We start from the raw sequence: 15,736 nt of genomic DNA, 5'->3' as shown, positions 1-15,736 counted from the left end.
TACACTCCAGGGCCAGCGCGTCCCTTCGGAAGAAAAGAAAAGAAAAAACTGAAAACACATGGAGTAAAGGCAAAATTTTTAATTTTGAAAGATTAAATGATGTTAAGCATCATGAAAATGCAGCTAAAGCAGAGCAAACGGTACGCAAAGACCCGATGAATACAAAGAAATGAAATGAATTAACAGGTTGGCCTCACAGGGCGCCAAAAAAATCTGAGTTCAAGTAAAGGTAAAAATATTTTGTTAAGCATACAAACATGAAAAAGTTGAAAAACATTGCTCAGGTAAAAAGCAGAGTGCTATTTCGGGGGGAAAATGTCAACAGTGAAAAATGTTGCAGTACGAGGCTATTAGAGATCAACGGCGACTGCCAACGACTAACGTAGAAGAGTAGCAAAAGATCTCCACTACTATTAAAATACAGAGAAAAGATATTATATTTAAAAAAAATTATCGGCTGTGACATTGGCGGTAGAAATGAACAGTTGTAGACACGATTTGTCGATTTGACATACAGGTTTGCTCTGTCTCTACAGATGTCTACACTCTACAACACCGAGGGCAGTACCCTTAAGGCAGAAGTTTGTCCTGCCTCCGAGCTACTGGGCCCTCCTGCAACTACGGCAACTCAGTCTCAAGTGATGCTAGGTCTGTGCTCTTTACCCCCTCCTTGCCCCAAATCGTAAAATTGTTTGCTACAATACTGAAAACGGTGATGCTGCCAGTATATACCCCTGGCTGCTGAATATTATGGATGAATAGAATCTTGCGACTCCCCCATCAACCTCCTACTATGGTTTTGCCAGTAGTTTGTCGATTTTGTTTTAAGACATTGTATTGTTCTGTTCAATCAATCCCATCTAAGTTGCTTGCTGACAACGGTCCGTAACAAACTAAATTCTCTTACTAACCCAATCATATTTAAAATGACCCGATATCATTTAAAAAACATTAGAAATTAAAAGGTTCCAGGATGGTTGCCGAATTTTCTAGACGCAAAAAACAACAAAAAAAAAACAACAAGTATATAAAATTCAGTATTAAAAAATATATAGGCAAAAATTGGTCTGAGGCTATAAACACATTTGTTTTATCGTTGAGAATAAGGAAGGTGCTGCCAGTCTTCTTGATATTCTCCTTGCTCCGCTTACGTGCAAGCTTCGATGAATTCGTCAAATGAGATTTTGTTGTCGCGGTTCTTGTCAGCCTCTTGCAATATTTTGTTCAGGTCCTCTTCGGGTAGCTTTTGGCCGCAGCGATTTAGCAGCTCCCGTAACTCCTTCTTGTCCAGGTAACCGTCACCGCTTGTATCCATCTGCTTGAAGAATTCCCTTGCATTCTCCACGCTGTGAACACACCGTTCAAATCAAACGAGTTGCACAGGCAGGCAGACAGACAGACAGACAGACAGACAGACAGACAGACAGACAGACAGACAGACAGACAGACAGACAGACAGACATTTATTTTCGAGAAAAAGCTGTGGGACTTGTAAATTAAAAAAAAAAAACAACAACTAATGAAGTAGGTGCTTATTTAGGGCAGGGTGGAGAACCTTTATTCCTCCAAGGGATATTTTGATGTTTATAATATCATTCGCGGGGGGAAAAAATCTACTTAAAAATTAGCTTGCTATATTTGACCAAACTGTGGAAGCCGACGAGAAGCAATCATGTTCTGCCTTGTCGTGTACTCGTATGTGTCGTGTCTGTCTCGTAATTTACACTCCTTGCTTGTCCCTCAAATATACTCCCCCGCCCCCACACACCTGATTTAGGGCTTAACCTGCTTGAGTTCAGAAAACAGACTGTGTATCTAGGAGACGAGGGTGCAAGTCCTACGTCCCACGCTAGTCAACATACTAGGAACATGCAAAGAGCCCTGTTACAAGAGTCGAGGTACAATAGAACATTGTTTTCTTCTCACAAGGTTACAGATATATTTAAAGCAACTTACAATTCAATGATCTTCTTGACTCCAGCCACAAACTCTTCGAAGGAGACTTTTTGGTCTTTGTCTGAGTCGTTGTACATAAAGAACTCCTGTGGGCAAAGAAAAACAAATTTTCAGCAATACGTTACTATATAGTGACGTCATCGCCCCGACATGATGACGTGCTTATTTTCACCTGAGTGGTTATTATGTTTCAATGTTGTCTGTCTCACGACGGAGATGACTGGCGATAACTGCCTCTGCCATCGTTCATTGAGTCGTTAGTCAGAAGACTCACCGACTAAACCAAAAAGTTGCTTCTGGTGTGGTTCACGCTTCAGAGACTACGCATGCGCGTTCTTCAATGTTAGAGCTGTAACACTAGTGACGTCATCTTGTACAGTAAGCCCAGGTGATGTCACCGTTTCATCCACGTGCCTCTAAAGCTGTGGCGACCAAAGGCGAAGGGTAGTATGTACTTAAAGAAATTCTGCGCCAATTGAAGATACGACCCTCTAGCACCGTGCTAGTAGGCAGTCCAGAGAGAGCTAGATGCTATCAGCAGCAGTATATATTTGATAGTTTGGAGAATCAAATAACAATACGGGTTGCAAGTAAAATTGAGAAATCCAGACACAATGTCGTCAAGCAGCGATGAGAAAGGACGCAGTTCGTACAGGAGCAACAAGCCCACAATCGGTGTGAGAACTTTGTTATCAGCATCAATGTAAAGACTTTAATCAATTTGTACTGCGCTGTACAAAGAAGTAAATTACTGGTTATAAAGTCTTTACCACGAATTAATCTATTATTATTAACACACACTGTATTGATCCATTGCATACAAGCTGGTACAAGAAAAATAATCTTGGCATAATTTTGTGTCCAACAGCTGTTGCACTGCGGAGCCAAGACAGCCATAAAGATAAACATAACTGTAAACGTGAAGCTGGGTATTGTCTAAAGCTGGGGTGGGGAACCTTTTCCTCTAAGGGCCATTTTAGTATTTATAAGATCATTAGCGAGCATTATAAAAATTATCTACTGAAAAATTAGCTTGCTTATATTTGTGTATAATATGAAGTGTGTAGTAACAAAGCCATTTTTCCTAATGCACAGTTTTTTGTTTTTAGTTGTGCAGTTAAAGTACATTAATAATCATGACTATTTCGTACACAATGCCTCCTCTCGATGTAAGAGTTTATTTACAAAGTCTACACACAAGCTATACATGCACAGACACGCTTGCACATGAACAAACTAACTCAAAACCCAAACGAATTTGTTTTTCCTTCCAAACCTCTTTTATGTGTTCATGCTTTGGAAATCCATGAAAGAAGAATGCAGGACTCTTGTGGGCCAGAACTGTACACCAAGGTAAACAGCAATATCGACGACCACTTCTGTTTATATTATTGTATGAGCCGACATGGTCGGCTACGTGTATCAATAGCCGACATCAAACCGAAAGTGGTTTATCTCGGCTTGGGGGAAGGTCACATGCGTGTCACAAACAAATCGTCCATACAGGCCGCGGGAAGCCGACGAGAAGCATAAGTATCTGAACAGGATGGTGATTTGTGCAGTCAACTGTGAAGCAGAAGGTTGCCTGTTGTGGCTGAAAAAGTCCCTCCCCCCCCCCCCTTGCGAACCCAGCAATGGGCACCTGACATTAGCAGAGGTAAAGAAAATGAAAGAAGAGAACGGACTATGGCATTTAATGACCAAACTGTCCTCGCAAAATTTGTATACTGTAGTTACATATCAACAATTGTCAAGAACAAAATGATGTTCGCATTAAAAAAGAAATCAGTCTGCTTCTTTGTTGAAGTGTGCAGCTAAATTTTGTGCGACAGGGCTCAGGGAAGCTAAAACAACAGGTCATGAATAAAGTTTCACACAGTTTTAATATTACTTTCTTTCCCCCTCCAGCAAGAAATAATGCATTTTAAATACATTGCCCCTCCTTCCCTTGCAGTTGCCAGGTCATGCGCAGTAGTGTGACTCCATTTGCTGACGTCATGGAGTTGCTAAGTAAGACCCTCTCACTCACAGGCTTCTATCCCACCATAAAAGTAGGTGCTCTCAATTCAACTTCACTCGTGTTCAGGCAAAAACTGGATTCGCCGCATTGTGAGTAACTTAACTGGCCATTGTTTAATGCCGTGCAGCTGACAATCCCAAACTTCAAGAGGGAAATAAGGGAGTTGCTGTTGCTGTTCAGCCGGCTTTATGAATGCTGCAGGATATCCTATCTTTCCGATCTGAAGTCACTTAAGTGGGTGACATATTGTCTTGACAAACAGACGTCTTCCGCGCGACCACCACAACGTCGATTTGACTGAAACGTGCTCATCGATTCCATTTTTATCGAGCCCTTAAATATGCACACTATTATTGATGCATGTGAATGTGCGTTCAAATCAAATCAAACTTCAGTGTCTGTCAGAGCAAGTCCAAGACAGAAAATTTCTTTTGTTTATAGACTAACCGTTCCTATTATTTTGTTGTTTTGTACGCGCGCGCGCGTGTGTGTGCGTGGGTTGGATGGGATTTTTGCGATCACGGACCTTGGTGAAGCCTGTCAACTGTCCCTCCCTACGCATTCCCTATGATCCTTGCAGCGTGGCGCGTGCATGCCTGTCGCACTGTCCTCAGCGCTCCGTTAACTTACACGCAGCAGTTGGACGCAGTGCGTGCCGCTTGCTTGCTTGGCCTACACAGGAATGTCGCGGCTCAACCCCTCTCCACCGGCACCCCATCCCTTCCCCTCTCTTCCTTCAGTGTGTGGAGACGCTCAGGTCGAGCTGTTAAATGGTGCCCTGAGGGTCTGGTGGTAGCTCGCAATACTGTATACAACGGTTCATCGTGTCAAGGTTTTCTTTCCCGGACACACACCTCGCTTTTAAATTGTTTTAAACACAAACATTAAAAATACGTTAAGAAGATATCACAGTTCAGTAAAACTAGGTTAGAGACTTATATTAATAGAAGGGTTCCTTTGTATTGTTGCCCCTTGGTATTTGTTAATGCATGTCCGAGGCTCACATCGAGTGTGTGTGTGTGTGCGCGCGCGTATGTTTTCTACTTACATATATCTGTGCGTCAGTAAGTTTGCTGTTCGCCGCAGTCAGCACTTCCCTCATCTCCCGCAGGCTGATGTAGCCGTCACCATTCTTGTCGAACTGTTTGAAGGCATTCAAATACACGTCTTCTGTCTTTCCGCCTTTCTTGCTGCTCGCCATGTCGTCGATCGAGTCGTTCACGAAGTTCGTCCGCCGTCAAGCACCGTGCAGGTAAAAGTGTCACGCCGTCGCCCACCTGGTAAATCCTCCTGTGTCGCAATGTCGTCGCGCGCGCTGATGGTAGACCTTGACCCTGTGTGTCTGGGCAGTTGCGATTGGTGTGATTTTTAAACGCAGATGTGACTAACCGGCCAAGTTTTGCGCTAAGCAAGCGAGCGAGAAAAGACCAAGGGAAAACCATCTCAGCGCAGTGTGTGGACGTATAGTGATGTATTACTCTAATATTGCCCTCTTTATGTTCAGCAATACAGGAACATCGTCGGCGATGTGTGCCATGGATGGATCGACAACAAGTCGTAGGCGTTTAAGTAAACTTTTTTTTTTCTTGAGCGATTAAAATCTCGCCATCAGTAATCCAGACAGACGGCTTAATGCGTTAAAAGCCTCAGACTTGGTGGTCAGGTGCTATTGTCACCCAACGTGTCACGTGATTCTGACCGCTGCCAGATATCTCTTGCACTGACGAGCCAACACCCACGCAATACTCGCGCGCACACCCCCACACGAGCGGATGTATAATCCTTGGATGAGACTCCATCTAGCAAGTTGTGGGAAGAGTAGTGATACGGGACAACAGAAAAAGGAGAAGGGGTAACACGACCAATTAATCCTCCAACATAAGAAAGAAGATAAAAAGTCAAAATTAAAATGTTAGTCCGCCCGTACACATGTACACATAATACAATAGCATGACGAAAAAGCAGACAAGAAACACAAAAGGAAGATTAATCTTTCAGTGGCTCCAACTGGCAATGGTCCCATCTTTTATTGCTGTGGATACTGGACTAGTAGTTCCTGTTACGTACAATCAATTACGAGCGTAAAATCCTCTCAGGTCAGTAATTTTGACCAATGTTATCGTCAAACGCTTATTTAATCCAATATTTTTAGGGCGAAAAAATAGAACTAGCAAGGTCCCTCCCAGGACGGATGGACCTGAGTGTTGGTACGTTTCCAGAATGTGAATTAAGCTCAGAATGACCAAATTCAAATATCGGCTGTGCTAGTTGGTCCGATATCCGTCCATCAGTTATGATCGTTATCTGCTGCTCAGTCAGCATCTACATCGATAGACGGTTGATGCACGTCAGATCAATATCTCCTCCTGTCATCCTCTTGTTTGCATTTTTACCTGCGCCCGGAATTATTCACAGGTTACTGCATTTTTTACGATTTTGCCAGCTGTGCCACATGTGTGTGTGCGTCGTGGCTGTGAGTAGGCTTGTGTTGGGAGTGGCTGGTCGGTGCAAATATGTGTGAAAAAGTGTGGGCACGATCAGAAATAGCTATGTGTCACTCTCATAAGCACAACCACACTGCTGCACATGTCCTTAGCTGATCGATGTTATGCAATGAGTCGGGTTCTCATGTGAACAGTGTTATTTTTAATGACTATTGAAAATTAAAAAAGCTGTTTGCAGAACAAGTGTTTGCATTTTGAAAAGCAGTACAGTACTACACAAGCGGAACAGAACAAGCCGGATACTTCAAACTTCTTTTAAGGAAAATCAAGGATGCGTGGAGGAGCGTTGCAAGCTCATTTGGCAAGGACGGTTTAAAAAATTGCTCTTATTTTTTTTTTTAACCCGAAAGGTGGCGCTGCCAGCGAGCTCCAACTCGAAAGTCGATCTGCTCACACAAAAGTGTTTTTCTTTTGTCCTTTTCGCATATTGCAGCACATGTCGCTTGAGTTTGTTAAACAAAAAAAAAAAAAAAAAAATCACACGGCGCTGGTGAGTCTGGCAAATCTACCCGCGCTTCACGTGAGACAGGACAAGAACTATTAAGAGGTCGTTTGTGTTCGGTACAATAAAGTATGTCAGGAGAAAATTTATGTAGCGCATACTCACACTCCTAAGGAGCATGCTCAGGGCTTAAGAACAAGAACGAGACATGGGCAACATGTGAGGGACAGAAAACAAGCAAACAACATATGAAATACGGATCGAAGGATAAGCAATCGATGTGCGCACATTACCTGTTACATGTTACATGTTAATGTGCGCGAGCATGAATATTTGAGTGTGTGTCGTGTTAATCGTTGTTTTAAAGTGTTCAAAATGAGCAGGAAAGAAACAATGCCAAAAAAAAATACTTTCTGGCTATGTCTGCCAAAAACAGCGGAGTTCAAAGTGTTGTTCTGTACACCTCACATTTTGTATCTCTCGTTCGAAAGTCATCGAACCCCCAATGTTCTTATCAAACTCCCCGCCAACTTCTCCATTTACCTGGTTGGTGAAGGGTTGAGAATGAGCTGGGGAAAGTAGCCTCGCTGTTCAGGGTACACTTTCCTCTCCCCGACACTTACTTGGCAGGTTAGTAATCTCTCTAGAGTCTAGATCATGTGGCCCTTCCACCCACGAAATACGACGGTTAAGTGTCATCTAGTCATCACTTCTAACGACCTGCTGCCATGTTTTCCTTTCTATATTAACATCGTAGATCATTGTCTCGGAAAGCTAATAATTTATGTCTTCTTCGATTCTTTTCCCTCTTTTTCGCTAACCCACGTTGTGGAAATCCCAACCCGTCACTGTAAAATGTTCACAGCCTGCTCCTTGTGTACACATGCGCCTATTTTCAGAAAGAACAAGATATGGCCTAGGGAGGTATACAGCTTACAGTGTGCGCTTTTAGTCAAGTTTTGTGAACAACACGAATGTTCATGGATGGGTGGCTCTCACTCGCTTTCCTTTATGCTTTTCATCCCAGAAGTCCTCGTGAAGCCCTTAGTGCGAAACTATAGACCCGTATGTCATTTAGAGGTGTGTGTGCGTAATAGCTAGTCCATTAATATACATCACGTGTGTGTAAAGAGGTGTGTGTGTGTGTTTAAATAGCTAGTCCCACTATTATCGAGCATGCTGAGGTGTGTGTGCGTGATAGCTGGTCACACTTTATATCGTGTAGAGGTGTGCTTGCGTGCATGCGTGTGTGTGTGTTTGTGTGCCATAGCTAGTTCTACCAATATAGCTAAATTTTACATGCATTTTGTTTTCATTTTTTGTTTAAGGAGAAAATTTTACCTGAAAGGAAAATGTATTTACAGCTAGAATTTGATCAACGGTTAGGTAGATCAACACCGCAAACGCAAACAAAACATGTGTTTGATATCCCGCACCATTGCTGGGACATGTCCATCTCTTTCTCTCACCCACACGAGAGCAGTACATTAATATGGAGACTTTCATGTGCATTAACATTCATCTTGTTTGATGACAACGCAAACATCGTAGGTCACAAGGTCGGGGTAGCTGCTGACGTTACTTTCAGTGCATTGTCTGTAGGTGACACGTGATCATTTGGTGTCTTTCATTTTATTCTTTACTCAGATACAATATTATTTTGAACGACTCAGTGTAGTCATCATCTTCGAGCATTCCTACACCCTCTTCAGTAAGAATCAATATAGAAAAAGTCCGTTACAGGTCACGACACTCGCATCCGTCAACGCCGCTCTGTTGGCGGCACTTCATGGTCGATGCACACTGACAGTTGTGGGCGGTGGGTGAAATGGGGTCTGCCGTCTGATAAAACCTTGAAAAAGACTTTCAGCTTTTCAAGTACGCAGTCGTTAGACAATTTCCTGTAATTATCAGACCATTCAACCAATCGCGTGTTTGATGCCACTGTACCATTGTGACCAACAATTCTCACTGTGAACTTCCCCCAGTTGACCCATGTTTGAGGTTTCTAACAAACACCTTGCACCCCCGACGATCGAAAGGTTAGGGTTTGACTTTTATCTTTATTTATTATCATGGGGAAAAATCTCTTGGGTTGGGAACGGAGGGAATGGAGACAGGAGTTATCCAGTACAACAATAATAATGAATAGCATAACGAAGAGCTACTTAACTTTTCTTTTCCTCCACTCTGATCTAGCTTAGAAATCCACTCCTCATCATCCATCCTTTCTTGAGCAAGCCATCATGTTTCCTCATTCAGAACTTGCATGTTGTGATGAATCAGAAAAAAACCCCGTTCATAGCAAAACGAAAATGCGTGATTTAGGCTGCAACTACAGCGGAGATGCAGTAGCGAAAGGTATTCGGCTTTGGGACAGTGAGCGCCGTTCACATTCTTGCCTCCATAGTATTTTTTTTTTCTTTTTGTAGGGCGGTAGCTCCCGCGGTTCCTTATCTACTGAAATGTGTTTTTTTGAAACTGTGATCATAGACTGCACCTGACACCATGAAACACCACGAACACGCGAGTTTCACACTGACGACTTATCCAGTTACCCTCCATCGTGCAGTCTCTCGCTGCTCTGCTCGTGCTCCTCATCTCTCGTTTCCGGACAAATATAGCCCAACATTTGAGCACATGTGGAAAGGTGTTTACCAGTTTTATCAAAACTTTTCCAAATTTGGCCAAACGTTCGTTCATAATTATTTGGTTAGGAACGGCCTGTAGCTGGGACTGCTTGCACTCGTTAATTTTCCCGCGTTAACTTCCAGAACGAGGCCGAAGTACAAGTTCGCTTCCGGTTTAACTATCAACATCAAGAAGGGCCACAAAATTCTATGATTTCCGCAAAGTCTGTGTGAAGAGCAGTCGACGCGAACTCTTGGTTTGACGGAGTACAAGCTTTATGGTATGGTGTGTTTTCAATTTATAAGTCGTGGAAGAATGAGGCGACAAGAGCTTTAGAAACATTTTTAATACTGGATTAAAATAGGTTTATGCCTGCTTCTCCTTAACCTTGCTTATTTGCTGAGCGTTGTCGATTGAAAGGCACCAATGGTCTAGACTACTTAAGCAAGCTAACTGGATGCACCCTGAAAAATTTGTTGGAAATCATACTGTAGAAAAGATGCCAAATCTAACAGAGGTACAATGCTCCATTTTATTGAAGGTAACAAGACTGTAGAAGTATGTGTGGTGCCACAGAAACAACTCTTTTTCTGCATACAGCAAAACAAGCTCTTCCCACAAAAATCAGAAGTCGTAAAGAAAATGTTGACATTTTCAAGGACCTGCTCATGCACAATCAGATAAATATAACACAAGATCTTTCTTAATCTAAATGTGCAAAGCATGGAATGTCTGCAGAGGAATTTAGGTATCTGGTTACAGATCAATACAAAGAGATGAAAAAGGGATTTTTCTTTAAAAGGCTCTTGAAGTCACTAAAAGGATAACATTAGATATTTCAGATAACTTTTCACTCTCTTCTTCTTCTTCATCCCCCAGTGGAGCACAGGGCTGAACTTTTCAAACTATGGTAACAATAAATGGACAGACATACATGAAGACTGGTTTGATTAATGTACATATTCAGTTACAGGTCACCTAACTTGTATCGGTCTATTGTTAAAGTCAATTCTAGAATTCAACACAAGAAATTATTTCGATTACCTGATCTGTAGCAGGCCTTATTGTGTGATCAGGCACAACACACTGGGTAATCTGCTGTCATTCACTCAGAGTTGTGCAGTTCCTTAACAAATGGATATTTTTCTTCACTTTTCTGTTGTAATCAGGTGTAAAAAAGATGGGGGTTACATCCATTTCCAAAGAATTGGGTGTTCTGTAGGAGTAAACATGATGAAACTATGTTCTCGGAAATCACAGATAAGATCAAATCACAGCACTGAAGATAAACTGGGAACATAAAACTCAGTAAAAGGTTCTGTGAATGCACTCTTCTCTAAGAGAAAGTTACAATTCTAAAGAGAAGGAATATTCTACTGAAATGCTTAGCATCCCAATAAAACATGCACTCATTGCAAATGTCCTGAACACCTGCCTCAGTAAAGATTCTGCCATAAGATGACAATCTGTATGACACCATCACATGTGACAAGAAAACTGAACTGCACAACATATACAACTCTCTCAGACCACTTATCAAATTAGTGTGACATGTAAAAACCATCTGAAGATTGGAATGATAAATGCAAACACATAGTAATAGCTCACATCACTTGTATGAAGCTATTAGTAATAAAACCCATTCAAAATATATTTAGTAAGGAGCTCATTGTTCTAAAGAAAATTGGAATTTCATCTTCTCAGATGGTAGCCTTATTTATCTAGTGTTTTAAACAATGTTTTCTGGTGCTCAGCCTTAACTGGTCAAGTCATTCTGGGTTAAACAGCAGTTGGTCAATACAATCTGAAATACCTATCTGTTATTTCCATACAGTTGTTGCCAATATCATTAAATCTACATTAAAATATTCCGATGAAATGGCAGCATACCATAAAGATACCACAACCAATACAAAATAAACATAATGAATGAACACAAAGCTAACAAGAGGGAGAGAAGCATTTCCTCCGACTCCCATCTTTGACCTTACCCAATAAGCCACTTACATTCAAAAACACTCCTACATTAATCATCAGGAATAAATATGTGAAGTGTAAGGCTTAGAAAGGCTAATAGTAATAACTTACAACTTAAGAAAAAAATTATAAAGAAAACAGTTTGTAACACAACAGTTCTTGAGAAAGACAATGTATCCATTAGATCTTAATGTGCATGGCACAAAAAACATTTTTGCAACATTCATGATATCAAATAAACAAACATATTTTGTAGAAATGATAACAGTAATGTAACAGATCTATAGCCGTGTGGGCTCAGAGGCAGTAAACTATAAGTGATTCACAAAGTCCAGGGCATAGCCAGCCCATTCTCCACTGACTTCTGTTTCCTAATAAATCAGTTACCTAGTGCTGTTGGGTAGGCATGGGGGAGTTTTCACATCATTAGTCCAAGAAAGCCTTGAATCTTCTTCTGCTCTGAAGAAGAGTGTAATAACCATAATGCTATGGCATGAGAAAAATACTTCTGAACATTTGTAAAACATTAAAATTGTCTAAAGTTCAGTGTTGTGGTGTTCAGTGGATATACCACTGATTATAATTCCTGTTGGCACCTTAATGATCACTGCAAATATATTGAAGAGCAATATCTGCAAGTTTCCTTCAATTGCTTCTTCAAAATCATACTTTGTTGGGAAACAAATCTCACAAAACACTGTTTTGATCCAAATAGAGAACTCCTCTAATGCCAAAACACACTAAAAAGCAGCAGCAGCATACAGTATAATGAACACTTACATAACCATGCACATGGATACTGTGGTAAATACAGTAAAACATTTTTTCTAGAAAATATACAGCACTCTGCCCTAGAAATAACAACCCTTTTGTTTGAGACTGATGCTCAACCAAGGCATGAGTAGTTTAAATGGTATATAATAAACAGTTTAACTGGTACATGCTGTAGATATTTTCTGTTATATCAATAACAAAAAAGTGTAAACCATTTACATATTGTTACCTGAGAGTACAATTTCAATACCTCAAGAAATACATTTCAAAGCGTTGTCATGACTGAATGAATTTCTTGTCATAAATAGTATGTTTAATGAATAATGATATGCTAAAAAAAATTCCTGTATAACATTTTCACTAAATATATTTGTCAAAGTGATTTTCATGCAGTTTAATTATTACGCATTTACAAAGAACCTTATTACTTTTTTATAAAGTTGCCATTAATCTTGTCCAAATACTACATACCAGTCCAGTGTTCATACATAAATGTTTCAAAAGATTTCTTACTTCACTTAAAACTCCAGACATAGCATTCAAATGACAGTAACATCCATGTCAGTTATGAACACAGAAAGAATGGCATTCTTCATACCAATCATTTGGAATTCCCTATCAAATTTCCTCTTCTAAACAATCTGGAAATCATGCTCAGAAAAAAAAAGGACATTAAATATTCGTGAAAATTCAACACCAGATATTTAATGTATTTATGGATAAATGGATAATTATATCGGTTAAGTAATGTATTTCATGTGTAAAAAACTGGCACTTGTTTAAACTGCAAGAATTCGGTACCCATCTACTCTTACACTGCACTCAAAAGCTCTTTTCTTTATAAGCAAATGTTATCAGGACACATGTGAAAAATTTTACAATTTTCAATGTTAAGATGAAGCATACTGCTGCATAAAAAATATCGAAGACAGTAACCCATCTAGTAGAAAGTGACCCATGTAGTAGGTAAGTTTCTCTCTTGAAAATCATGTCTACGAACATTTTATGGTATCTCTTAACCATTATGCATATTTCCTGTTTAGCAACATCACATATACAAATTTAAGGCACACAACCTTTCATAAAAAAATATGAGATCTTCTCTATTAAGTGTGCAAGTTGCCAATATTACAAAGTTAAATTTTTTCATACGTTGTCTCCCCTTTGCAGCCCCTGACTGTGAAGGCAAATCCATCCTGCCAGAGGAGAAATTATGCAGTATTAAGAATGATTAATGTCTAGATAAACATATGCATACAAATGAATCAATGGACATGCATGCGTTTGCTTGTGTTTAAATGTGATTCTGTGGGTTTGGTTAAGAAGTCCCTTATATATCCACAAGAAAACATTTATCAGCAGCAAACTGGTCAGCAATCTACACCTCATGATGCACGTAAACTGGTGTGTATACATTTGAATCAACTGCTCCAGACTGCTTATTACACATAGCCAGAGAAAATTACATCTGGGGTCTATGGGGCAGTAGTATGAGTGGAATCAATGGGGACAAGGCCAAGTCTAAGACCATGCACAATAATACATCACTGACCAAAAACTGTAAGATATAAAGCCAATGACACCCCATTTTCCTTGCTGTCGATGCACAAGAATAGAGAAAATACAACAATGCCCACTTCACATTGTGTGGTGTCCCATCAATAACATTGTACTTTTGTGCATAGTCTAGCACCTGGTCACTGACTTGCTTCGTAAATTTGAGCCTGGAGCTATTTAAGAGATCAGTGACTAAGCTGCACAACCTTCTGTCCAGGTGACACCCACCTTGTAGTGTGTTTACTCTTTTATGGTCTTATTAAAAAGAAAGACAACAGAACCACTGCTGATGTCAAGAACAGTGGAAGATACAGCATGAACAGAATACAATGTACTCTATGTTCATTTCAAACGTGCAATATAGATAAGATGGTTTATCTTAATAGTCCACATAAATACATCCAATTAATAAGGTCGAAAATAAAAATGGTACGCTATCACTTACGCTTCCATCCCCTGCTTCAAACTACAGCTAGCTACCTAGTTAAATACATCTACAGAAAATGACGTTTTGGGCATAAAACATACTGTATACTTATGATTTATCTGTGTACTCACCCTAATCACAAGCGGTAGTTCTTTCCAGAATTCAAGATTGGGAATCATTTCCGTGCCCTGTGCCCGCCGCACAAATTTCATAAATAATATTCCAAAGATCCAGTATAATGCAAAAGGTTACAAAGAATCTGTGGACAGATATAGACAAATTTTCTTTAAATGTTTGGACCACTGACACATTTGTGGTAAAACATTATTTCCTTCAGCTAGATGTCATTTAAGACGGATTATTTTAATACAGTAAAATCTTGATTACAACTCTCTCTTAGTTACAACCCCAACATTTTTCATGGATGCATTTCACTATATAAACATCATCTCTGTTACAATTAACTCCCCAATCTGATTATGACCCACAGCTTATGCTCTATTACAACTTTTCACAAAAGTTACATGTTGAAAAAAAAATTAAGTATATTTTAAAAGACTGTTTATGGTTGACTGTTTAGACTATGCATATGATTTTGTGAAGAAATCACATAAAATAAATTAAATACATTTTGAAAAATACTTTATCATAGTGTGTGTATTGTTTTGGTTTCCATTTTTTTTTTGACAAGTGCAGGCCAGCCAATATTCATCAGGATCTTTTGCAGAAGTCACCTTCATAAAAATAAAATTCTTGCAACCATCTGTTTCCACTCTACTATGAACTTTTAAAAATTATGTTTAAAAAAAATCTAGCACATTTGAGAAGTTCCTCTTTGTCCACCTCATCACATGGATTGATTTGTTGCTTCAGAGATATGTAGATCTACAGATCTCTGATTGCTCTTACCCAGAGTTTATTCCTGTACAACAACAGCGAAATCAATGTGTTACCAATCAAAAACAACAACACAAAGAAAATTATGAGTGACAATGGCATACATGATGACAAGGACTGATCCTACGCTAAGGCCAGCAGCAGAAGCAGCTGTACCAGTACACAAAAGTGGGGTGTAGAGTTTGAAGTTCTGAAAAGACATCAACCATCATCACTTTTAATTACTATGTACCATTTAATTGAAAACTGCATGACAATGCTTGCAAAGGTAATGCAAACAAGTGGATAAAGTGAGGAGAGATTTTAAAATATTACAAATTTTGTCTCAACACCAATGTTCTCAAAGATATTTTTGAAGAATCTATACTTTAAAGCTGGGATAGAATTAATAAAGAAATATTTGCAAGTGACAAGAAGCAGGAATATAAAATCTATTAGTCATTACTTCATTTCTTGCTTATACATGTATATAGGAGCTAGCACAATGAAAAAACGGGAGACAAACATAAAACAATTGCAAAAATATGAAATGATCTCAATATTTTTACCAT

At 39.7% G+C, this 15,736-nt stretch overlaps 1 protein-coding gene and 1 long non-coding RNA gene across 2 annotated transcripts; both read right to left on the bottom strand.

The window, feature by feature from the left end:
* Positions 1–62: 62 nt before the first annotated feature.
* On the bottom strand, positions 63–5,349 carry LOC112564262 (calmodulin-A-like). The gene is made up of 3 exons (XM_025238961.1): positions 5,025–5,349; positions 1,957–2,042; positions 63–1,346 (listed from the first exon to the last, which is right to left on the bottom strand). Exons 1-3 carry the CDS (start codon positions 5,175–5,177, stop codon positions 1,148–1,150), a joined length of 438 nt encoding a protein of 145 aa, XP_025094746.1. The 5' UTR covers positions 5,178–5,349; the 3' UTR covers positions 63–1,147.
* A 4,713-nt stretch (positions 5,350–10,062) lies between these two features.
* Positions 10,063–15,378, bottom strand: LOC112564471. The gene is made up of 3 exons (XR_003099219.1): positions 15,290–15,378; positions 14,420–14,547; positions 10,063–13,500 (listed from the first exon to the last, which is right to left on the bottom strand). It is a non-coding gene; the product is annotated as an uncharacterized LOC112564471 (long non-coding RNA).
* Between the last annotated feature and the right edge of the window lie 358 nt (positions 15,379–15,736).

The sequence above is a fragment of the Pomacea canaliculata genome, linkage group LG5 (assembly GCF_003073045.1).
Source record: "Pomacea canaliculata isolate SZHN2017 linkage group LG5, ASM307304v1, whole genome shotgun sequence".
In the NCBI taxonomy this organism is placed as follows: domain Eukaryota; kingdom Metazoa; phylum Mollusca; class Gastropoda; order Architaenioglossa; family Ampullariidae; genus Pomacea; species Pomacea canaliculata.
The sequence above is the reverse complement of the archived record's forward strand: the minus strand, read 5'-3'. Positions and strand labels throughout refer to the sequence as shown.

What these genes read in the sequence shown, in the direction of transcription:
- LOC112564262 (XM_025238961.1), bottom strand. Translation starts at nt 5,177, where the DNA reads ATGGCGAGCAGCAAGAAAGGCGGAAAGACAGAAGACGTGTATTTGAAT. An exon ending in TTACTGACGCACAGATATAT is followed by an intron (nt 2,043 to 5,024) that starts GTAAGTAGAAAA and finishes CTTTGCCCACAG; the next exon opens with GAGTTCTTTATGTACAACGA. An exon ending in GTCAAGAAGATCATTGAATT is followed by an intron (nt 1,347 to 1,956) that starts GTAAGTTGCTTT and finishes GTGTGTTCACAG; the next exon opens with CGTGGAGAATGCAAGGGAAT.